At 41.9% G+C, this 25800-nt stretch overlaps 1 protein-coding gene and 1 long non-coding RNA gene across 6 annotated transcripts; one reads left to right on the top strand and one right to left on the bottom strand.

Moving 5' to 3' along the window:
- Positions 1-1382: 1382 nt before the first annotated feature.
- On the bottom strand, positions 1383-23102 carry DCTN6 (dynactin subunit 6). 3 transcript variants are annotated; one of them, XR_011564417.1, is made up of 8 exons: positions 22977-23102; positions 18233-18297; positions 8306-8411; positions 6864-6952; positions 5474-5521; positions 3761-3903; positions 2474-2566; positions 1383-1868 (listed from the first exon to the last, which is right to left on the bottom strand). XR_011564417.1 is itself a non-coding variant. In XM_070781330.1 (8 exons), exons 1-7 carry the CDS (start codon positions 22997-22999, stop codon positions 2555-2557), a joined length of 486 nt encoding a protein of 161 aa, XP_070637431.1. In that variant the 5' UTR covers positions 23000-23102; the 3' UTR covers positions 1383-1868; positions 2528-2554. The 3 variants fall into 3 exon arrangements, 2 of the variants coding, with proteins under 2 accessions (XP_070637431.1, XP_019809132.1); XM_070781330.1 differs by having other exon boundaries at positions 2528-2566; XM_019953573.2 differs by lacking the exon at positions 2474-2566.
- On the top strand, positions 22927-25078 carry LOC109553518 (uncharacterized). 3 transcript variants are annotated; one of them, XR_002180057.2, is made up of 4 exons: positions 22927-23059; positions 23440-23596; positions 23727-23889; positions 24738-25078. It is a non-coding gene; the product is annotated as an uncharacterized lncRNA (long non-coding RNA). The 3 variants fall into 3 exon arrangements; XR_011564418.1 differs by having other exon boundaries at positions 23724-23889; XR_011564419.1 differs by having other exon boundaries at positions 22952-23059; positions 23471-23596.
- Positions 25079-25800: the final 722 nt, after the last annotated feature.

Raw genomic sequence — 25800 nt, 5'->3', positions numbered from 1 at the left:
TGCAGGCAGCTGAGGGCAGAGGACACCTCTGGTCACTGAACGGCTGACATCTCTTGGATTCAGCGCCTCCCCTCCATGGGTTAACACTGTGTTCACGCTGTCACATTCTCTTTCTCTGTATTCCTGGTAAACCGACATTTTCTGTTAACATTTTCTTTCCTCAAATGAGTTAATGGCAATTAAAAGCCGCAGTGTACCTGATAAACGCTGAGGCTCTTCTCACATGAGTCAATAGTCTGACTCTCTGGGGATATCTTATTACCAAGTCCTCAGGAGGGATCCCGCGGCTGTCTTCACATACTACTTGCATAGTTTGGAGCACAGGGCAGTTATGAGCACATCAGAGCTTATCTAGATATAATATTCAGAACTGGCACATCATTTCAAGGGTAGTTTTGTAATTTCTGCTCTTTTATGTAGAAATTTTTGTGATCAACAACATCCTAAGGCGATCACCAGGGCTTGAAAAATGAATAGACAGAAGTTATCAAAAACAGTACATTTATGTGATGTTCTTCTCTTCTCAAACCACTATGTGTAGCAGTATACTTTTCTAACTTGAGTCATGAATATTCTTATCAAAATAAAGTCATTCACATTTGGAACAAAGGCTAATTTGTACCAGTCAGTTTTGGAAATTCAGAAATAATTTTTTACCATCCACAATTAATCTTGTGATAACTTATAATGGATAAGAATATGAAAAAGAATACACATACATGTATAACTGAATCATTCTGCTGTGCATGGGAAACTAACACAACATTCTCAACTGTATTTCAATTAAAAAAATGTTTCAAGAGAAAATATTTTAGCATTTAATGTCTTACTATTAATCAACATCTACTAATTCAAAAGTTACTATGTTCCATTAATGGATGCACTTGAATTATTAAAAAAAACCTTGGAATTACAATAAAATTCTCAATATTTTGCCCATTATGTAATCAGGTAAACAGAATCATGCCAAAGTTGATAATTATTAATTAGTAATATGCGCCAAAATAATTTCATATATTTATAAATACATCAAAATCTCTTCTAGTTTCATTGTCCTCAGAAACCTAAGAATATCACTCAATGGTCATTTACTTGTCATTTTCATTAGACACCATTCTTTTTGACTTCATATTCTACTGAATACATCTTTCCCCGATTACTTATGTTTTACTAAAAAGAAAAAAAAAATATTCTTGGGAACATAATGAAATCTAAATTAATTCAATAGCTGCTGAAATTTCACCTGAAATTTTAGACAGCCACAAATTCACAAAAGGCAAATGTAAACACATTAGCTTTAATATTTAACTAGTATACAATAAAAATTAAAAGAGCTATTTTGGGAAAGTTGATGCAAGTAGAAAAACTGATTAAAGTAAAGGTCCTGTCATCAACATTTTTATTTAGTTTAGTATTTGTTAGAATATAAATACATAACAATATGTTCTTTTTTAACATGAGTAGTCTTTTACATAACTAAAAGTCATGGCCAACATTTTATATAACATAAAACATAGAACAAAAAAATCTGTAAATTATCAGAATGGGACAAGGACATCAGAAAATAATACATTTTATATAAATTATAGAGGACAGTTACAATGCAAATCTATTACTTTCTTCTCTAATTCAATTTTACAAGATAAAGTCAACAGGTGTTTCGTGGACTGTTATGAATGCACAAACATGTGGCTTTTTCAAAAGACACCAGTCAAAAAAGAAAAGACATTGGTCAAACACAAATATTATCTTGATGTCATCTATTGTTCTTAGTTCTTAACTGGAGTTGAGCTTCCTTTCATGGTCTTCTTTAGGTGATGGTAGTTTGGCAAGATTTTCATCAGGAAATCCAGCTGTAGTGTCTGGGGCTAAAAAGATAGGAGAATTTTAAGAACTGGCCAGCAGGAAGCAAAGTTGAGAGCACCAGGTAGAAAGGATTATCACTACGTCACGGATTACAGGTGATTTTCACCGATCTCTGTTTTTTGGACTGAGGCATGCCGAATCAGCTCCCTGACCAGGGACTGAACCTGTGCCCCCTGCAGTGGATCCCATTCACTGACTTAATTTTGCTTCCCTGCTTTTTCAGTTTACAATGAACATAAATTAAGTTTGGTAATAAGAAAAAGCCAAAAACTTTTGCATGTAAAAATGTATGTTTATCAGTTTTCAACCTTGCTTTTTGTAGATTTCATCTTGGCCTCTAAGAAGTGAAAGAGTTTCAATTACAGTAGACGTCATGAGTACACTGCTTTCTATATGACAGAGCACACAGCTACGACACTCATCTGATCTTCACTCTTCATACGTCAGCTTTGCTCACACTTGGCCTCACTGTAAAATTCACTTGGGGTACTTTTAGGCCCTTTGTCCTAACCACTTTGGTTCAAAAAGTCTGGGGATCATTTGTAGCAAGGACCTCTATGTGATCCTCATAATTGGTAAAACATGGAAAACAGTGTTGCGTACATACCATTACGTATTAAACTTCAGATATTCTTGCTCACTTAGTTCTAATCTCCCTTACCCCAACTCCAGCTTCATCTCTCCCTCTTCAATCATTTTGCTGTTATGCAGAAAGATAGTGAAAAAATACTAGATTTGTTCTTATTTCTTTTTTGGTCCAAAGAATAGTAATACTTGCTTATAATAATAAAAGCCAAAGATTACAGAATTAGAATAACCCAGAAAGAACTGGCATTTTAATTTCTGATAAAATATGGCTAAGAATCAAAAGTGCTAAATGTCTTGCAAACATTTCTTTGGGGGAGGGGAAGGAGGCTGCGTAACTAAGGAAATATACTGACTGTGCCAAGCAGTAAGGTTAAAACTTCAATCAGAATGCCTTCTGTCCAAAGGAAGCCCCAAATGCTCTATCAATACTTATCTCCTACTCTAACATCAAACTCCAAATGCATATTTGCCATTATTCTTGGTTATTAGGAGGGGACAATTCCTCATAAGCCAGGAAAATATCTAAATATACTTGCATATTCACAAGCTGCATTTATTTTCAGGCCAACTATGTCAGCAAACCGATAGGTGGACCCAAGCTGGGTGTAAAGTAATTTGGTAGGTTCATTTCTTACCCCTGAAGGTTGGTATTTTAGGAGCAAATCAGTGTAGTTCGTAAGGCTTGGAGATGCACCTTCAGTGAAAACACGTAAGACTAGGAGAAACATCCCTGGATGTTCTCTTCCCACAGTCAATATGTCCCTGTCATCTTTGGACGTATTTCTGATATTAACTTACTGCTGCTACTGCTGCTGCTAAGTCGCTTCAGTTGTGCTGGACTCTGTGTGACCCCACAGACGGCAGCCCACCAAGCTCCGCCGTCCCTGGGATTCTCCAGGCAAGAACACTGGAGTGGGTTGCCATTTCCTTCTCCAATGCATGAAAGTGAAAAGTGAAAGTGAAGTCGCTCAGTCGTGCTTGACTCTTGCCCAATGGACTGTAGCCTACCAGGCTCCTCCGCCCATGGGATTTTCCAGGCAAGAGTCCTGGAGTGGGGTGCCACTGCCTTCTCTGGATATTAACTTAAGGACTCAATAATTCTGTTGAGTCAACAAATAAATTGTAGTTTTAGGAATGTTCCTCTGATGCTTTATTTTTTTTTATTTATTATTTTTTTTTTGATGCTTTATTTTAATCACTTGCTTTTAAAATAACAGACTCGCTGCCCCATTAAAACATTTATGTGGTATTTTGGGAAAATTAGCAGCCCTAGAAAGGACGCTACCGACTAAAGAGGTTCTAGCACCTGTGGCCGTTCAGTCTGCACCCGACGCAGGCAGTCTCCACCATAGATCACTGTGTTCTCAGGGATGACTTCAAACGTGTTCAGGTTGCAACAGGCCCCGATGATACAACCACTCGTCAGTATCACATTTCTGCCCACATACGCTGCAGGAAAGACACACAGAGAGCGACTACAGAGGACAGTCGGTGACGAGAACACTGTTTTCCTCCTGAGATGATGCAAGCATAAAAATACAAACTGTCCTTAAGAAACATATTAAAAGAAGTACTTCAGTCCAGAGTTTGTACAGCAGAGAGGCACGAGGCAGGCTAGTATTAAGTGGATTCAAAACAGAGCTCCGTTGTGATCTGTGTGACCTGTACACGCTCTCAGCGAGTTTATCTCTAAAATGGAGCCCATCCTACTTCACAATGGGCTGTAAGGAATAAATGAGATAATAAATGTCAAGTGTTGAGCACAGGTCTGACACACGGTCAGCATACGATAAATAAAAAATGACATTGATACTCATCATCATCATAACTGGCAATCCAAGTTAAATAAAAACCACTGCGTAGGTTAACAACAAGTCTTACTATTTTAAAAAAGCTCTTCTTTCATGCCATCCAAGACTAAGAAAGGAAAGGCACTATTCTAAAGAGGTCTTGGCCAATGCAGGTTTGTTGTATGAAGCAGGGCACTCAAAGCCGGTAGGGAGAGAGGTAGGTGGGGAGTTCAGAATGGGGGGACACATGTGCGCCCATGGCTGATCCATGGCGATGTATGGCAAAAACCACCACAATGTTGTAAAGTAATTATCCTCCAATTAAAATAAATTAATTAAAAAAAAATAAAGAGGTCTTGGGCTTCCCTGGTGGCTCAGTGGTAAAGAACCCACCTGCCAATGTAGGAGACATGAGTTCCATTCCTAATCTGGGAAGATCCCACATGCTGCAGAACAGCTAAGTCCACGCTCCACAACTATCGAGCCTGAGCTCTAGAGCCCAGGAGCTACAACTACTGAGCCCACGAGCCCTAGAGCCTGTGCCCCAACAAGGGAAGTCACTGCAACGAGAAGCCCAAGTACCTCAACTTGAGAAAAGCCCTCGAAGCAACAAAGACCCAGCACAGCCAAAAATAAATAAAAATTTTAAAAATGAATAAAATGACTGTATTTGTCCTCTTAAATAGATAACATTATTTAGAAAAATAGACAAGTCTTATCATTCCGGTTCTTTCTGGACAAGCTCTTGGAGTCACTTCCCAGCAGTGGTGGCAATTCAGGAGACCCCTTGCCTAGCCCCTCCTATGATAAGTAGCTTACATATGTTTCTAATGGGCTAGGGGAAAGCAGTCCTGAAATTAAAGAAAGCAAACTAGTAGAGAAACTGGTTTTTTTCCTTTAATGCAACAACAACATGAATCAACTAAATTACCATTGACACTAGTTTTTAGTAGAAATCGTTTCCAAATCTTTCACCTGAAGGTTTAATTCAATCCTGATTTAAACATACACAGTTAGAAATTTAATTTAGTGGATAAAAAACATGATTAGATGAGGTTCCTTAAAGGCAAATAATTTGTCTCACGGCTATGCTAGCCCACTCCCAACCATGCCTGCCGTCCTTCCAAGCACGTGGCTTCGTTGTGGTTTGCACTTAGGCTGTTTTTCAGAACACCACAGAGAGAGAGGAGGTAATCACTTCTCACAATATAGTTCCAAACGTAGCTTACCTTTTGACTCGATAACATTATTATCTCCTATTTTCATGGCTTGGCAGTCTGTAAGCCAGAGTTAAGCACACATTGTGAACGTGTTCATCTTTTTCTTTCTGATTCACTCTCCTCGTCCTGCAGTGGGGCGGACCGAAGCCTGAGAGGGCCCGCAGGCTGGGCTGACCAGAACCCCCTGCCCAGGGCAGCAGGCAAGTACAGTTTAATTCTTTAAACAGAAATATCTCGAAGGATAAATAAATGACTTCTGTATTTTTAAAGAAATGAGTACCTTATATCCCAATTTTATGAGTATTTTCATAACTGTTTTAAGAAACATATTTTCATAATTGTTTTAAAAAAATTAAAACTGTCTAACACCCAATCACATAAGGGCAGCACTGTTAACAGCCTGACATATCTTTACATTGTAAAGATATATAATTCCCTTTATATAACTGGAAATCAAACTGTATAAAATAAAACTCTATAACCTTTTGTAGCTTATTTTATTCAGTTCACCTACCTTTGCAAGCCTTATTCCATACCATCAGAATATTTAAAAACATAATTTTATGTGACTCCTTAATGGTTCTAATGGTCTATCTTATAAATGAAGCTTAATTCATTTAAATATTTTGCTATTGTTAAACCTTTAGTTTTTTCCTTGAAGTATTAATAGTTTCTCTTATAAAATAATGTTTTGCTCACACTATGAAAAGATTTTACTCACATTATGAAAAGATTTTACTCTTTTTAGAGCATGAAATCAGCAAAGGCACTGGTAACACTCAGGAGAAAAACATCAAAGAATGAAATATTTCCAGCCCATCCACCATTTCCTTGTATCAGACAACAACACACTGTCAACATTTTAAAACTATACAGAAATCACAAATGGGCAGAGCTGTGGCTCTTAAATCAGGACTGAAGCCAAGATTACTCTGCTTCGTGTCCAGTGCCACTCAGTCGCTGACGGACAAGACAATCACTGACTGTCCGTCACCCGCTGACAAGACGCAGCAACATGGGAAGACGGCTCCTAAAGGTGAGTGCGTGTGTGTGCACGCATGCACACCTGAGAACAGCATGCTTCCTTCACTCTCTGAAGTTACTCAATGAAGGAGAGGGAATAATTTTTTTTTGATATACTGTAAATAAGTCTTTTCAAGAGATGGATGGCCTAGTCCTAAAAATATAATTCATACATTTATTTATATATATACATAATATATGTCACATGTATAATTAAATGATCTATTATATATAAAGTGTATGTATGTGTGTATATATATACACACACACACACATATAAAGTATTTGATAGATAAACTATGACAATTTCTACAGAGGAGATTGGGTACTGAAAGACAGTTGGGAATGATTTCTCTTAAATTATTGCAAAGGATACAACAGCCAACTTCAAACACATTATTGGTGCCAATGATCATAGGTTTGGGTTCTGGATCTTCTGCATCAGGAGTGATATTATCAGGGTGACTATAAAAAGAAAAGAGAAATTATCAAAAAGTCAATAATGCAATAAGCAATTCTCCTGTTACAGAATTTGGGTTCATTCTCTCAATTGGACCTCTATCAAGCTTGATATATGTAATGACATTAAGTAACTTCTTAATCCAAGAGAATTATTTATCCTCTATGCTGGAGAAGACTTGATTCTGAATTGAAAAAGAACTACTGCAATGTAAAGAAATCACAGGTGCGTATAGAAGGTCAGTCTTCCTTTGTTTATTTTTTAAACTCAAAGCCCAGGGGACCTTTCCCAAGACAAGGTAGAAAAGAAGCTGGCTGGGACTTTCAGCTTGTTAAATTGGAATCAAAATCATGCCTAACTTGAAAATTTTCCATTCCTAATAACCATTCAAGATTGTGAAATGTAAACAGATATTCATGTAAAATAATCATTTTATGCTGTTACGTGGTTAGCTGAAACATTTGTAACAAAAAAATGTTTGCAGTCTAAGAGAAGGAAGCCATTTAAAATTGGTGCTTTATCTCTGACAGCTGAGTTACTGCAGAATATAGCTGTTGTTAATTGACTTAAAGGTGCCAAAATATATTTTAAAAAGAAACTGCTTAATATAGTAAGAAACTCCCAAAGCCTAAGTAAGCATTAAGACAAATCAATCTCTTTATCACAGTTAAATATTTTCCCAAGGTCTTTACTACAAATTCCATACACTGTTGCTATAAATTAGGTATAAGCTTGAATTTCCTGCCAAAATTTTATCTAGCTTTACAGATGCTTGTAAAAATTTCATAGGTATTACAGTCTAGTTGACTAAGATCATACATATTCTAATAGCTTATAATTTTTTTTAATCTTTAAAGTTGAAACATTGCCTCTAGGACCTCCAGTTTTTCAAATATAATTGTGAGTGTTATCCCCACAAGGCACACAAAAATATACATCAGACTGAAGTTCACGTGTCCTGGTATGAGTAATAACATGGCAGTCAGGATCAAGCCATCCCATCAGAAGACGACTCGAGGCTGGGAGCACAGCGCAGGGCCACTGGGGTGTCCTCAGGAGACGCCTCCTTACGGGACAGAAGAGGCTGGCACGTGGAAGGGAAGAGGACCAGACCCAGACTCGGGGATTCCAGTCACCCACCTATGAGCTGCTTCACCCTGGACAAGCCTCCACCCCTCTGGTCTGCAGCGTCCTCACTTACTAACTGCTTGTGTTGAAAAAGATCCTTAGTGTCTTCCTGGTTCTCAGACAGTGGGCTTTCCAGATGTCAGCTGTAAAAGGTCCCTACAGATGGCTGACATGAACGGAGACTCTCTCTGCGGCAGCTCATTCAGAGCATGTGTAAGGGTGCTACTCACGCATTTATGATGAGCGCCTGCTCCTCTATTAGGTTGCCTTCGCCGATCACTATTGGACCGGCTTCTGCGATGATTCGTGCTTTAGGGTGGATCACTGTCCTGGGTCCTGTTAAACAGATGGGAAAGAAATTACTTGTGGAGGCCGAGCTTCTAAGGAGGCTCTTGGGAGGAACGTTTCCTAACGCGGGTACCAGGTATCCCAGAGGGCACGTTACAAAGGCTATCACTGTAGTTTGGGCCAAATCTCCAGCCCAGGAGAGGGGACACAGCACAGGGCTTTGGAGCCGGACAGTCCGGCTCACCCTCTGCTGTGAAGTCTCTGTTATCTCAGTGGTGAAATGGGGGTGGTGATAATACCAGTCCTGCAGGGTTGTTGTAAGAATTAGATGAAACACTGTTTGTAGACAATGATATTTTGGCACAGAGTTGGCAATAAAAGTTAATTCCTTTCCTTCTCTTCCCTCCTAAAGGTAAGGCTCTCCTTGCTTACAACACTGGTGCTTGCTTATGCTGGTGAACCACATAACACTTTCTCATGCTGGTGTATTACAGGATTAGTCCTTTTATTCAGGGAACATGATGAAATATGGGTGGAATGAGAGTTAGAAAACATGGAGACTAACCTGACCTTTGTTACACTGTCACCATCCTTATTATAAGCCTACTCAGTGGAAGAAGGCAGAGCCCTTGAGTCTGGTCGAGGATACGATTTTAACCAGTTGAAAAGGATAAAGGGAGGCAGAGGAAGGAGCCAAGCGTGGTTAATGGAGTCTGGCAGTGGGAGAGCTGAGCTGAGGCAGTGACTCCAGCCTCACGCTGCGGGGCAGGAAGGGCCCTCATCGCATCCCTTCACCACCGGGGTGGAGGAGGCCCTGCACGGCCTAAAGAAGGCCGTCGGTTCCGGACTGTACCATTCCCTTCCTCCGCTCGACTGACCCAAAGGCCTAGCATTTGGCTGATAGTGAAGCCACTGATGAGAAAGCATCACCTCACCGCAGGCACTCCCTCCCAACCTGCCCCACCAACGCAGATCAAGGCCGTCCTTATCTGTAGACACGGGGACAGGAAGTTTTGCTTTGTACAGGATGCAACTGACTCCGACAGCACGACAGGGTGGGCAGAAGCGCTGGCACGAGGTAGGGAGGGAGGCAGGCAGACGACACTGCCCATCAAATTCAGCACTCAACTGCTTCAGTCGACTGCACTAATCAACTGTTAATTTACTCAACAATCACTATCTGCCAGTGACAGGCAAGACGCAGGGCTGCGTGTTACAGGGAAACAAAAAGGAACGGGTGCTACTGTTGCCCTCTGGAGCTTTGTTTGTCTTGAAAATCGGGAAGACTTAACACGCTCACTCAGAAATGTATTAAAATAAATAAGGAGGTGTTCCTGGTGCCCAGAGAACTGGAAAGACTCTCAGGACAGCTTATTTTTTTCCCCAACAAGAAGAGCTGGGGACTGATAACAGAGGGTGGGGCCCAACATGGGGTGCGGGGTCAGGGGACACATAGAGGGTGGCTTTGTTCTTTGTGGCACCTCTGGCTCCCTAAATCCTCAGTTGCTAAAGTAAAACTTTCCTGGCAAATGCTCCTGTTTAGGATAGGAGATTTCAGAATAGAAGATGGGGTCACTCAGATCCCTGGGAAACTTCTCAAGGTGGCCATGACTGTGACCACGGGTGCCTTTTTCCTTTGGTTAAAAAATATACACACATACACGTAATTATAAACATATACACACACATATACATAATTATAAATACACACATACATACACATAATTTTAAATACACACACATATATAATTATAAATATACCTATATATAATCATAAATATAACACACATACACATAATTATAAATATACATACACACATACACATAATTATAAAAGGAATACCTGCTTACCCCAAAAAACTCAATCAAAGTCAAAAGTGAAAGATCCTCTCTCCTCCTGCTGATCTCATTCCCTGGAGGTAACTATTCTTAAAAGTTTGGAGTATTACTCCAGACTTGAGTACTAGTGTATATTTAAAATCTGTAAATATGACTGTATATAAAATATATTTCCCTAGAAAGTTAGAAGATAAGTTCAACTTGAAGGAGAAAAAATATGAATTTTACATACTAAAATATGAATTTCAAAAACTAAGGAATGGTACTTATTCTGCAACTTGCTTTTTCACCTAAAAAGTTATCATGATTTTTTTCCACATAAACTGTTGAATATTATTTCACATTATATTAATATACCATGATTTATTTAACCAACCCCTTAATATAAGGCATTTAGAAGAATTACCACTTCTGGCGAGAGGTGCTAAAACAATGTTGAAACAAACACTGGATTCCTTTGAAATGAGAAACTTCTTATAGGTCCTTCCAGCTGTGTGAAGCAATTTAAAGCTGTGGTTTGCACAATACCATATTTATATTTTATGTCAAGATATTCTATGATAAAGGGACACGATCTTTCTATTTTCGGTTCTTTATAATTAAAGCCCCAGCCAGCAACCACATCCCTTGTCTAGAAAGTCCAGGCTCTGGCCTTTATTACTGAAAGGCTGTGTGCTTAGCCTCTCAAATGCTTCAGTTTTCTCATCTATAAAAAGATGAAGTCTATGATAGCCTATCTCACCAGGTTGAAGTGTGGATTATATTTGGAAAGGAGATCATGGGGTCTGGCCCATAGTTCTTCAAAATGGGAGGTTCATCACTATCTGACACTAAGAGCTAAGAACTTTATCAGAGTAAACAAAATAACTCTTTCTGGTCTGAGAAACAGAAGAAAAGGGACTGCTTTATTCCCCTGATACTCAGGTAACAGGGTGAAACCTCCTTTTAAACAGGGAAGAAATTCTTCACCTTACTGTAAGACAGTGAAACAGATTAATAAAAATTTTCCATACTGGCATTAAAAATCTGACAGGAGGAAGAGGTCGTCCTGGCTATGACAGAAAGCAGATCCTTTACCACAGCTAGATTAGTACCCAGGGGCACAAGATATTCTGCTGGTCCTCAGGCTGCAGCTTTTGACAACAAGCAGTCTTGCAAAAAGCTACGTGAGAAAAGGCTGATAAGACAAAGGTTACACTGGGACCTGTGCTTCTTTAAAAGTTCCTCTAAAGTACAGGTTTGAAAACAACTGATATTTTCATGTTTTCCCTTTTAAAAATAATGTTGGCGCTGTGTTAGCCAGGTATTTTATTATTATTATTTCTTATCATTCTTAACAAGAGGGTTAGTAAATAACTGGAAAACTGGTTCTAAGTCTCAGGGCCTTCCCTGGGATAGAAAGCACTACAGGAGACCAGTGAGCAGATTCCATGAGACGTTTAAGAAAACACCTCCACCTGGTGGTCACACTGCCAAACTACAAGTCCTGGAGTTCTGAAGTGACTTGAAAGGTGAAACTCTTGCTCAGTCCCTAAGCTGTGTCCAACTCCTAGTGACCCCAGGCACTGCAGGATGCCACACTCCTCTGTCCTTCGCTCTCTTCTGGAGTTTGCTCAAACTCATATCCAGTGAGTCGGTGATGCCATCTAACAGTCACATCCTCTGCCACTCCGTTATCCTTTTGCCTTCAATCTTTCCCAGCATCACAGTCTTTTCCAATGAGTCAGCTTTCCTCATCAGGTGGCCAAAGTATTAGAGCTTCAGCCTCAGCGTCAGTCCTCCAATGAATATTCAGGGTTGATTTCCTTTAGGATTGACAGGTTTGATCTCCTTGCTGTCCAAGGGATTCTCAAGAGTCTTCTCTAGCACCACAGTTCAAAAGCATCAAATCTTCAGCACTCAGCCTTATGGTCCAACTCACATCTGTATGCCTACTGGAAAAACCACAGCTTTGAATATATGGACCTTTGTCAGCAAAGTGATGTCTCTGATTCTTAATACACTGTCTAGGTTTATCATAGCTTTTCTTCTAAGGAGCAAGCATCTTTTAATTTCATGGCTGCAGTCACTGCCTGCACTGATTTTGGAGCCCAAAGAAATAAAATCTGTCACTGCTTCCACTTTCTCCCCTTCTATTTGCCATGAAGTGATGGTACCAGATGCCGTGATCTTAGTTTTTTTTAATGTTAAGTTTCAAGCCAGCTTTTTCACTCTCCTCTTTCACTCTCAACAACAGGCTCTCTCCTCTTCATTTTCTGCCAATAGAGTGGTATCATCTACATATCTGAGATTGCTGATATTTCTCCCAGCAAACCTGATTCCAGCTTGTGCTTCATCCAGCCTGGCATTTTGCATGATGTACTCTGCACAGAAGTTAAATAAGCAGGGTGACAATATACAGCCTTGACATACTCCTTTCCCAATTTGGAACCAGTCCGTTGTTCCATGTCTGGTTCTAACTGTTGCTTCTTGACCCACATACAGGTTTCTCAGGAGACAGGTAAGGTGATCTGGTCTCCTGTCTCTTAAGAATTTTCCACAGTTTGTTGTGATCCACATGGTCAAAGGCTTTAGCATAGTCAATGAAGCAGAAGTAGATATTTTTCTGAACTCCCTTGCTTTTTCCATGAGCAATGAATGTTGGCAATGCGATCTATTCTGAATTGTGAAGAAAGAGCAAGGTCATGGGTGACAAACTAAATAGCTCCCCTTAACCTCTTGAAGAGCTTTTTTGGGGCAGAGATTAGAGAGGTTAGTTTTTAAACATGAACTGCCATATCAGATCAGATCAGATCAGCCGCTCAGTCGTGTCCGACTCTTTGCGACCCCATGAATCGCAGCACGCCAGGCCTCCCTGTCCATCACCAACTCCTGGAGTTCACTCAGACTCACGTGCATCGAGTCAGTGATGCCATCCAGCCATCTCATCCTCTGTCATCCCCTTCTCCTCCTGCCCCCAATCCCTCCCAGCATCAGAGTCTTTTCCAATGAGTCAACTCTTCGCATGAGGTTGTGACTGCTAAGACTTAAGTTTGGTGAACTTCTTAAAGGAAACGTCTGACCAGGTGCTTTGTCTCTGCACAGCGCTGGAGGCTGGCCCCAGAAAGCCTGATTGCCCAGCACTAGTGCAAGACGCGGGCAGCAACCTCTCGCTGAAACGTGAGCACAGTCTGCTCCACACTTTTCTGCACGCAAGTGGCACTTTCACCTAGGACGGGTCTGAATTCAAACCAAGTTGAAGGGTCTTGGGGTTAAAATGCTTTAAAAATAAAAATCTGTCACCATGGAAAGTTTTTGTTAAAAGGCTGTCGTGAACTTTCTGGAGCTCTTTCTGGCAGGGTAGTTTGTGTATTTTCTTACCAAATGTGCTGAAACCCTATTTGGCTTATCTCCTTGTTTGGATAAACGTGTCTAGAGTTGGAGCTGCCTTACTGGCTGATGAATTATTTTTCTAAATGGTTGGCTGGGCTTGACGCAACCTAGCCAGAAAGACATTCCTTGCATCGTATTTCCATTCCCTTCAGTTGGTAAAGGGTATTTTTCCTTTCTATCTTTGCCACAGAAAGCAATCTTTGTGGACATTTTCATATGTCAATAAATAGTTCCAAAAGCCACAAGGTCTCTTGAAAATGAAAACAATTCCTTTGGCCTACAAGACGAAGTACTTTTAACAACTGTTTTATATTCGATGCATTTCTCAAGTCAAAGCCACTGTTTTGCCTTATTGAAAAAGATTTCCATATAATGTTGTACATATGAAACTTATGTAATATTATAAACCAATGTGACCTCAATTTTAAAAAATTTCCACAATAAAAGGGAAGCTTTTGATCTGTATTAAAAACTCTAATGCAAAGAACAACAACGTGGGGCAAAGTGCTTCCATCACAAAGCTGTGTCCCTGCAGGCGCTCTGCCTTCACACCAGGAGTCCCCAAGTGTCGTCCTAACCCCAGGAGTCTGCCTCCAGGCTGCAACAGGACCGCAGGACTGTGCACGGACGCACCTTTCTAAGATGGGTTTCAGCTTTTAAAACAAAATTTTCAGAAAATAACGCAAAACCCATGAATCAAGGCAGTCTAATTAAAAGCAGGCTTAAAAAAAAAAAAAAGCAGGCTTGATAGTAAATAAGATGAAACCTTATTTACCCAAATTATAATTAACGAGAGAACTGTTATTTTTCCTAAGCTCTGTTTCCTAACAGACTCTAATGAAAGGGGTCAGGTTCCGTCAGTGCCACAGACATAGGGTTTCTGATTAAGGAATACACTTCAAAGCTTCAGACTAGTTTCTTTGATAAACCAAATACTTGATTTTCTAGGAAAACAGAAAATGTAATGTTCTACTAACTGAAACACAGCAAGGTAAAACTGACGAGGGGATGCAAAGTTATGTAAAACATCGTGAAATCTCCATATCTATACTGTAACAGGAGAAGACTTACATTAGCTATTCTGATAAATTAAGCAAAAACAAAACCAGCCATAAGTTGAAAAACAACAGCCCATCGACAAAGGGATGGATAAAGAAGATGGGATACATATACATAATGGAATATTCCTCAGCCATCATAAAGAATGAAATAGTGCCATTTGCAGCAACATGGATGGCCCTAGAGATGATCATACTATGTGAAGTAAGTCAGAGAGAAAAACAAATACCATATAATGTGATACGTGGAATCTAAAAAAATGAACTTATTTACAAAACAGAAATGGAGTCACAGATACAGAAAACATGGTCACCAGGGAGGAAGGGAGGGAGGGATAAATGGGGAGATTAGGATTGATATATACACACAACTATACATAAAATAGGTAGCCAGTAAGGACCTACTGTATAGGACAGGAAACTCTACTCAATACTCTGTAGTGACCTGTGTGGGAAAAGACTCTAAAAAACGGGGGGTATATGTACATGTGTAACTGATTCACTTTGCTGTACAGCAGAAACTAACAACACACATTATAAATCAACTGTACATCAATGAAATTTTTTAATAAATAAAAAATAAAAGTTTCCCTAAGAAAATTCCACACCCCTCCCCCCCCAAAAAAGAAGGAAAAAGAACACGGCAGGGAGAGTGAGTTTTCATCAGGTAACTTATCTCTACTCTCTGCTCTGATTTAACTTTATATCTACCAAGAGCTTTTTTTAATCTGAGATATTATATCAGAAAAAGCAATTAACAGTACCAAAAGATTAGAGATTATTTTACACCAAATACAAAAGTGATAGAAATGACTATCTAAGTATCAGTTCTGGAAAATTTCCATATTTATATATACAATTAAGAATCAGAAACAGGCACAATGAAAATGAGATAAGAAATATGGAGCATGGAACACTGGGTAACTGGGTTATACCAGAGTGATACACTGGGTATCACTCTGAATCTTTTCCTTAGTTTTGAAAATTGAGGTGTTTCTGTAAAGTGAGAACATTTTCTGATTTTAAAAACCTGGGTCAAAAATAAACCCAACAAAATATTAACTTAGATCCATTCAATGATGAAATTAAAGTCACTAGTTAAAAAAAAAGATTATTATCATTTCTTATGCTACAATCCATCTCTGAAAATCTGTACTGAACAATAATTTTATATTTTAACCACCAGAGTGGTTCATGATCACCTGATCAGCTTATATGGAAAGCAGATTTAAATACCACATTTCTTTACATAATTTCAACGTTCAAGGAAGGCAGGAGGATAAGAGGGATAAAGAAGAGGGAAGAGCACCAAGACAAGAAAGACAGAGGGAAAACAGGAAAGTGAGTGCTGATTCCTGAAACCCCCAGGCCGCAGTCCTACGCAGCGGTCCAGCTCTCCCTGGCACAGGATAAAGCCTTTACTGCTTTTCTAGGGAAGCTTCTGCAAGGACAGAACCTGTTATTTCAAATCTGAAACACACACACAAACATATATGTATACTTGTGTGTACACTTATGCCTGTAGAGATATCCAGACTATCTATGTGTCTACTACACAGTAGATACTGAACACATTGTTTAAAGTAGGGAAGAAGTAGAAATGAGAGGGAAATATCATTACTTTAGTCTTGCTAAGTCGATTCAGTCGTGTCCGACTCTGTGCGACCCCACAGATGGCAGCCCACCTGGCTCCCCGGTCCCTGGGATTCTCCAGGCAAGAACACTGGAGTGGGCTGCCATTTCCTACTCCATATTTTTTTTTTTATTTTAGTCTTACTTTCCTTCTAATTACAGAGTACCCTGCGAATTAATATTAGGTGTTATCCCTCGAATCATGATGAAAACCATAAAAATACTAGAATAAAAATGCAGAGGAAGAGAAACATGTGGCTAATTTCTCCTCACAAAAAGTCTGCAAGTGGTTTAAAAGTTAACACAGGACTGAAAAGAAACAGAGTCACCTTCTAAACTTTGAAATTCTGTCCATTTAAAATAATTAATTAGATCCAACCTGGGCAAAGCCCTAATTATGCTCCATAATACTGGCACAATCGTAACTAGTTTTATAAGACATGATCCTGAAGTGGCTTAGACTTACTAAAATTACAGAAATTCTTTTTTCTTTTGTAGTTCCTGTTAGTGTAAGGGAACAAGGCACAGTTTCTCTCTGAAAGTGCACTTAGTTTCCTGAAAGCTCTACTCTGGTAACACTCAGTGGCTAGTAAATATGCGCGCACGTTAATAAAGCTACCAGGGTACCATGTCCAGTGAAACGTATGGAAAAGATCTAGTGGCTAAAACGTGCATTTGGGGGAACTCAATCATGTTCATATGAGCAAGTTGCTGTTTAGTCGCTAAGTCGTGTCCAACTCTTTTGCGACCCTACAGACTGCAGCCCACCAGGCGCCTCGGTTCATGGATTTCCCAGGCAAGAATAAAAAAGGGTTGCCATTTCCTTCTCCAAGGGATCTTCCCCACCCAGGGGCTGAACCCACATCTCCTGCAATACAGGCAGATTCTTTACCACGGAGCCAGCAGCGAAGCCCATGCTGCCACATGTTAAATTTTTCATTTCATTTTAAACGCTGGACTTTACCTCTAGAGCAAGGCTACACTGATTTTACAGTGCAGCTAGCCAACATTTATTGAGTGCTTACTACATGTCAGGTATTGGGCCATGACTTTCATAAATATTCTCTTATTTAATCCTTCAAAAAGCTTTGAGGAAGGCACTCTTATTTTGCATGTGACAAAAGCTGCTTCCACTGAATATCCATTCTTCCCTTTTTCTATGTAAGAGAATCCAATACGGGGGCTGCAATGTGTCCGGTTTAGACTACATCTCCCAGCATTCTCCGTAGCTAGACGTGTCCTTGAGATCAGGCCCAAGGCAAAGAGTGTTGTGGAACCTTCAGGAAGACTACCTAAGGGGAGCGGACTCCACTGGGAGGCGCACCCTTTAGTTTCCACTCCTCTCCTTTCTGACCCAGGACACTCCTGGTGCTCCAGCCATCACGCCCTGGCCTGTGAGGCGCAGCTCCCGGACAACCAACTGACAGGACGTGAACTGCCTACCCTTAGGCTTTTTATACGAGAGAGTAACTTCCGTGTGTTAAGCCACCACTACAAGCTGCTGACCCTAATTCTGATACACGCAATTACACAGAAGGGGAAAATGACAGACTAAGTGATATGCCTGAGGTAATCCAGCAGATAAAGAGCAAGGATGCTAACCCCAGGTCCATCAGACTCTGTGGTTTACACTCTTAGAAGAGTGTAAGCTCTGCTATATTCACTGCTGGGTCCAGAGTGCAAGCACAGGTGTGAGCATAGGGCCTGGCACACAGTAGGTACTCAGATGTCTCTCGAATAAATTACTTTATTATACTGCCTTAGTCTATCAGATGGGAGTTTAAACATAGACTCCATCACACTAAATTATTTGAGAAATATTAAACACTTAGAGAAATACATTGCTTTGTCAATAAAATTAGGAGCTCAGTCAAACATAGAAAATAATACCTAATGAACTGTAAAGCACAGAAATAAACTAAATAACACCAATTCTTGAGAGACAACACTTATAGGCTATTCTCTTACCTATAGTGACATCACCTCTGATTTCGCTCTCTACACACACAACTGCTCCAGGTGCGATCTTCACGCTGCAGGAAGAAAAAAGGAACATGCATCATGGGTAAGGTTTAAAAATATTGTTATAGGAGCTATCCTGGCACTGCAATGATAGAATGGTTAAAACAAATTGATGGAAAAATGAAAAGTAAACTGTAAGATTTAATATATTATAAACTTCTCAGGTGATACACCATCCATCAACCTAAAATCATTTATCACGTGTTCTTAAAATGCTTGAGAAGAAAAGAGGCACTGGACTCTTTTAATACCAACATTGTTTTTAAACAGCAAAAAGCTCAAAACAATCTAGGTATTCATTAGTAGGGACCTGGTTAATGCGTTATGGTATAGTACGAACTAATATACAGCATAAAAAAGAAGGAACAATCCTGTGTGTAAAGAGTCCGGATGACCTCCAAGCTACATTGCTAAGTCAAAAAAATTGAAGCCAGGGACTAGAATCAGAGGCTCCAGCATACAAGGACAGAGGGGAACATTAGGGTAATTGCTGTGCATTGGTCTTAGAGAGCAAAGACAGAGGACTTCAAAGGGAAGATTTCTAGGAAAAAAGAAAAAAAACTGAAAGATTATGTGATGAGCACTTGGGGAAAAAGTTAGGAGGCATCTGACATTATCTGTTGAAAGATTTGAAAAACATCAGTATGTAGAAAAGAAAATGAAAAATGGAAGTTATTTGGTTAAATTTTAGATGAAGTCAGTTTGAGGTACCCATGGAGAAAGACCCAGTATATCTAGATCTGGGGCTATGAGAGAGCGCTAGACCAGAAATATAGCTGAGCGTCAGCTGAGTACAAACTCTTTAACATGTTTCTCCATCATTCATATTCCAGAATCCACCCAATTATTCCCTAATATAAATGCAGAGTAACACCAAAAATAAATATTAAAAAAAATCACCACTTCCATACTGATGTGGAAAACTTAAAAAAGACATGTACGGATTTTTCTTCTGTAAATTTAAGTGAACAAATCTTCCTCTCACAAAGTATTTTTAAGGCTCTAAGTAAAAAGAATATCCATCAGAACTAAGAATCTGGCTAAGAATCTGGCTGCCAATGCAGGGGACATGGGTTCGATTCCTGGTCTGGGACAATTCCACATTGCTGTCGTTGTCATTAAATTGTGTCCAATTCTTTGACTCCATGGACTGCAGCATGCCAGGCTTCCCTGTCCTTCACTATCTCCCACAGTTTGCTCAAACACATATCCACTGAGTCAGTGATGCTATCCAACCATCTCATCCTCTGCTGCCCCCTTCTCTTCTTGTCCTCAACCTTTCCCAGCACAGGCTCTTTGCCAAGGAGTCCGTTCTTTGCCTCAGGTGGCCAAAGTACTGGAGCTTCAGCTCCAGCATCATTCTTCCAATGAATATTCAGGGTTGATTTCCTTTAGGATTGACTCGTTTTTTATCTCCTTGGGGTCCAAGGGACTCTGAAGAGTCTTCTCCAGCACCACAGTTTGAAAACATCAATTCTTTGGTGCTCAGTCTTCCTTATGGTCCAACTCCCACATCCATACATGACTACTGGAAAAAACAGTAACCTTGGCTATACAGACCTTTGTTGACAAAGTGGTATCTCTGCTTTTTAACATGCTGTCTAGGTTTGTCATAGCTTTCCTCCCAAGGAGCAAGCATCTCTGAAATTAAAAGGTTCCACGTGCCATGGAGCAGTTAAGCCTATGCACCACAACCACCCAGCCTAGAGCCGATGCCCTGCAACAAGAGAAGCCGCTGCAACGAGAAGCCCACACCTCGCAACTGGAGAGCAGCCCCCATTCACTGCAACCAGAGAAAGTCCCCACACAGCAATGAAGACCCAGAATAGCCAAAAATAAGTAAGTTAAAAAAAAATACTGATAAAATAAAAAACTTATAATCCTTAAATCTATCTTTAAGAAATGTCCAGAGGAGACACAGCTATGTCTGTCTCCACCATTTTCACAGGCACTGACTCTCTACAAGGCACAAAATAATACAATTTAAAAATGATCCATCTGGGTTACTACATGTCACTTGTCTGCTGAAATCACAGAAAATATATAACCTTTCCATTGAATAGAAGGAAAAACTTTAGGTCCTGTAGACTGCATCCTATGCAGACACCACTGCCATTACACTGCAGACACAGGGATGGACTAGAAAACAGAAAATGCTCCAAACCTCTCATTTTCTAGATGGGGAAATTGAAGCCCAGGGCCTTGAAACTTCTTGAAGCAAAGTTCATTCCCGGGACATCACTGTCCTAGTATTATTGAAACACAAGTCCATGTAACTCACAGCGAGGCCAAACAATACTAAAACGTCAGTTTGGAGCAGAGAAAGGTTTACTGTAGAGCCAGGCAAGGAGATGGGTAGCTTATGCCTTAAAACCCCCAAACTCCCTGAAAGCCTTCAGCAAAGCCCTTTTCTAGGAATTGGGGTGGGGGCATGGTTAGTTGTTACCAAACATCCTGGTGTCAGATCCTTTGTTCTTGAGGTTGGTTCATGGTCAGGTAACGATGTTCCTGTAAAACTCTACCAAATAAATGTTATTCTCTGTTCTGACAAGGCCCAGGTCCCAAGGCACCACTGTCACCCTCCAAAGTCCAGGTCCTGGCTAAGAAGAGGCAGATATCCATCAGATATCCATCCGTCCCCAGACTCTGCCTAGCCGTCATTGCTGAAGGAGACAGGCGCCCAGGACCCCAGTGACTCTCAGGCTCCTCAAGCCACCCTTAGGGCAGAGGCTGGGTCCTGCAGACTGCATCCTATGCAGACACCACTGTTATTATGCTGCAGACACAGGGATGGGGGAGAGGTTCGCAGCCGCTCAAGACCTGAGCCTGGCCAGTGGGAGGCCTTGGCCAAGGCTCTGAAGCCCTGCAGGACACAGCCCCCAAGTATTCCCAGGATCTGCCTCTTACCGGACTCTCTGCCTGAGGCCTGAAGACCACCACTCTGCTGACAGAGGGAACCACTAACTGTCTCACTGACAGCTGGCAGCTTGTGGGAGGGGCCCACTGCAGCACCCATGGATGGCTGAGCAGGACCGCTAAGGGTTGCTCACCGACAGTTGGTTGCTTACGGCAGAAGCCCAGTAACTGCTACCTGCCTTCCCAGGTGGTTTGCTGGTAAACAATCTGCCTGCCAACGCAGGAGATGCAAAAGAAGCAGGTTCAATCCCTGGGTTGGGAGGACCGCACCCCCTCCAAAAGATGGCATGGCAACCCACTCCAGTATTCTTGCCTGAAAAATTTCATAGATAGAGGAGCCTGGGGGGCTGCAGTCCATGGGGTCACAAAGAGTTGGGCAACTGTTATCTGGTAAAGGGGCGGGGCTTAAAGGTGTACAGCAACAGTCCATGCTAAGGTTTGTGCTCAGCCACACTCTAAAAAACACAAACATCAATCATCCCTTTTTTGTTAGCTGGAAGTTTCCTGGAAACAGCCTGTCACTTTGGACAGTTTCCTGTGTCAGCTGAATGATTTTGCCCTTGAAAATGGTGATAAATGTATCACCATTTATAAACACTTTTTCTCCGATCCTTTTCCCTTCAGGTGGGTTTGTGTGTAAAAAAAGCAATCTTATTAAGCTGTGGACAAATAAATTAACCTCTATAAAACAGCTCATTTTACACATGATTTCCGATCCTAGTTTTCCATTCCCTCAGCCTCCTTCTTGCTATTTCTTTTTTTAATGAAAAAAGCATTATCTAATATTTAACTTATACTGGGCAAGTGAGAACGGAAGAGACTCAAAAGTGCCCTGTCTTCAGTTTTATGCCCAAGGAAGACGCCCCAGGTTGCGTGCGTCAGTCAGCATATTTCTTTGTGAGGCAGGAATAATAAAACTCAGGAGTGAAGGGGCGGAGCCGGGAGCAGACAGCCGAGGGAAGACTTAGCCGAAGTCCTAACTAATAAAATATCAACAGTAACCTCATCTCCACAGTACTCTCCTATATACTGTGCATAATATTCCTAGCATATCTGTTCCTCTTTAGCTTATGCAAAAGATTACAATTATCTGCCTAAATGGATGAAAAACCTAAATGTTAATTTACGGCCGCCCCCAAAACGAGGCTTGTCGGTGTTCATTTTCTAAAAAAGTCAGCAGAGGGTGCTCAACTTTGCTGCTTTGGGAAACGGTTTAACTGAAGCTTGTCTTGCATCCCAGCTGTCCCTTTCCACCGACAGCGCCCAGCAGCCCCGAGGCCCGTCCCCACGCGTTTACCAAGCAGCTAGCTTTGGCCCAGGCGCGGGCCCCGCTTTGAGTCTGTCTGCACATACACGGAGCGCCCCCGACGCACAGGGAGGGTTTGGGGGACCGTGGGTGATGGCGACACAGGACAGCTACAAGGGTTCGGAGCGCCGCGGGAAACGGGAGGGTCCCTCCGTGTCCCAGGCGACGGGGACGCCCTGCATCCCCAGCAGGCCCGCCCGAGACAGCGCGGGCGCGTGGCGGAGGGCCAGCGAGGCCACGGAGGGACCACGAACCAGGACCTTCCCCTAACCCATTCCGCATCCTTTCCCGGCCCTCGCTACCCCCAACCCGTCGCCTCCTCCCTCCGCGAACGCCAGGTCTGGGCCTTAGGAACCATCTGGGCCGGGCGCCTGGAATAAGACACCACCTAAGTCCCCACCACTGGCAACCAAGAGCAGATTCCACCCCTGCGGGGAGGAGAGGACAGGACCTCAGACAGCGACCCACCTCTTTTGAGTCTTCTCCGCCATGGTTTCAGCTCCTGTCTCTAGCTGGATCGACACAACCGCCTGGCCACAGCGATGATCTCTGTAGGTGATTGTGGAGCCTGGCAGGACGGGGAAGGGGCGCAGCCTTGGCGCTGCTCGCGTGGGCGGGGGCGGGGCCGGCTCGCGTTGGAGGTTTCAGTTCTGCGTGAGCCGGCTCCAGCCAGGCGGCGGTGTTTGGCCGCGATCTGATTGTTAGTGCAGTAAAAGGTTGGGCGGACTCGGATTTAAAACAGCCGTTAAGTCAAATCCAACGCAAGTCACTGTGACCTCACTAAGCCCCACTGTTCATTCTCAGTTAAGTTCCTTAAGGATCCTCCTGCTAAACCTGGGCTCTTTTCCCTTTCAATGTGAGTTGGTTCTCCACCCCTACTCCCCACCCCCACCCCGTAAGTTAAGTACCCTCTACCTGATGTCTTTCTCAGGTTAATCTCTAATTCTGCCCTTCTTGCCAAGCTTCACACCTGATTATTCGAATGCCCACTTGACCTGGATGCTGCGAGGTCTTATGAAACCTAAAATGTGCAGAACAGAGCTTTGGTGGCACAGTGGTAAAGAATCTGCCTGCCAATGCAGGAGTGGGTGAGTGAAAGTCGCTCAGTGCTGTCTGACTCTTTGTGACCCCATGGACTGTAGCTTGCCAGCCTCCTCTGTCCATGGAATTCTCCAGGCCAGAATACTGGAGTGGGTAACCATTCCCTTTTTGCAGCAGGCTCAGGTTCAATCTCTGGGATGGAGAGATCCCCTGGAGAAGGAAGGACTCTTGCCTGAAAAATTCCATGGACAGAGAAGCCCTCAAGCTGCAGTCCGTGGGGTCCCAAAGAGTTGGACACCTCTGGAGCACCTGAGCTCGCACGCATTTCTCTCTAAAGAATGTAAGTTGGTCCTCTGATCTCTGTCTCAATAAAGGAATCCACCATTCACCCAGTTGCTCAAGACAGAAACTCAGGTCATCCTTGATTGTCTTCACCTGTCCATATATAATTGACCAACAACTTCTGCTGGTCCTGGGCTTCCCTTGTGGCTCAGCTGGTAAAGAATCCACCTACAATTCAAGAGACCTGGGTTCCATCCCTGGGTTGGGAAGATCCCCTAGAGAACGGAAATGGTAGCCACTCCAGTATTCTGGCCTGGAGAATTCCATGGACTGTATAGTCCATGGGGTCACAAACAGTTGGACACGACTGAGTGACTTTCACCTCTGCCGGTCCTATGCTTACAGTTTGCATCATTTGCTATCTCTAAATCTCCCTCTGTAGTCTGCGCCTTCTACCCTTGACCTCTAAAATCACATTTCCATCCAAGCTATTCTTCTGTAGCTAAAATCAACCTTTTAAAAACCAAATTTAGTTTTTTTTTTTTTTTACTTCTTTTTCCTTTTAAAATTGCCATTACCTCTGGGCTTGATCCAGCCCCTGCCCACTTCTCTCTTCTTTAATTTCATGTTCCTTTTTCTCTTCTTTGAAACAGAGCAGGACCCTATGATCCTTACCCCAATGTCCTCTGCCTGCCTTTTGTCTGTTGAAATCTCAGTCAAAACTTATTAGTTTAATCAGAGAAATGAGAAAATGTGGAAACAAAGGGTAGCGGTCAAAGGAGACCAAATACTAATGATGTACTCATTAAGCATAGTCAGGGAACTTTAGTTCCTTCTCAAGGGCTATGGATAATATTCTGAGCCATATGCTGTGAGCTGTCTTATAGACACCGAAACCCCCACCAGGTGGAAGACGCTAACTACACGATGACCAGACTGTAGCCGTGACATAAGCTGCCACAGTTTCAAGAACTGGCCTCAAAGAAATGTAAACAACTGACCCTGGAACTGAAGATTAACTATATTTAAAACAATCAAGATGAAGCTGGTCAGACCACCAGTGACCAACTTGAAGATGATCGTAAGAGCGGACTGTGCTGTTTCTGCATGTAGCCCCCTCCCTCAGTCTATAAAAGCTCTTGCCCCTCTGGTTGTCAGTGGAGGGGGAACCACCTTTGGACAGACATCTGTCCTCCCCCACCCCCGTTGCCAGCATCCGAAATAAAGCAAACTTTCCTTTCCACCAACCTGGCCTGTTTATTGGCTTTTGAGTGGCGAGGACCTGGACCCGAACTTTCGGTAACATAATCACACTTTGATTCTCCAAGAAGCCAGTTTGAATTCAAACCCAAACTGCTTCCACCCGCCCTCTACCCCCACCACTCTTCTGACTGTTTAAGTCTCATGTTCAATGTATTAGTCAGGGTTCAGCCACAGAAACAAAAGCATTAGGAGATAATATAAGAAGAGGCTTATTGCAGGGAATGGTTAACGTGATCGTGGGGGTTGGTTAGGCAGGTAAGAAATCTGCAGGGCGCATTGCAACACTCATACATGGAGCGCAGCCACTGTCTATACAGGTAGAATTTCTTCAGGGAAGCTCCAGCTCTGCCCCTAAGGCCTTTTAACTGATGCAGGATCTTAGTTCCCTGACCAGGGATCGAAGCCGTGTCCCCTGCAGTTGAAGCACAGAATCCTAACCCTTGGACCATCAGGGAATTCCCACTTTGGCCCTACTCTTTACTCAACACTGGCCACAATACCTGACACGTGGTTGATACTTAAAAAAAAACTTGAATAAATATATGGATGAATTTAGAACATCCTGTTGTCTCCAAGCAGGTAAACACCTATTCACTTTTAAGCAATGTCTAAATTAATTTAAAAGACTTCCATGGCATGAGTAACAGCCGGGGTTCTCCAGAGAAACAGAAGTGGTAGAAGATAATATAGACACACACACATTTAT

Source organism: Bos indicus, chromosome 27 (assembly GCF_029378745.1).
Source record: "Bos indicus isolate NIAB-ARS_2022 breed Sahiwal x Tharparkar chromosome 27, NIAB-ARS_B.indTharparkar_mat_pri_1.0, whole genome shotgun sequence".
Lineage (NCBI taxonomy): Eukaryota > Metazoa > Chordata > Mammalia > Artiodactyla > Bovidae > Bos > Bos indicus.
The sequence above is the reverse complement of the archived record's forward strand: the minus strand, read 5'-3'. Positions and strand labels throughout refer to the sequence as shown.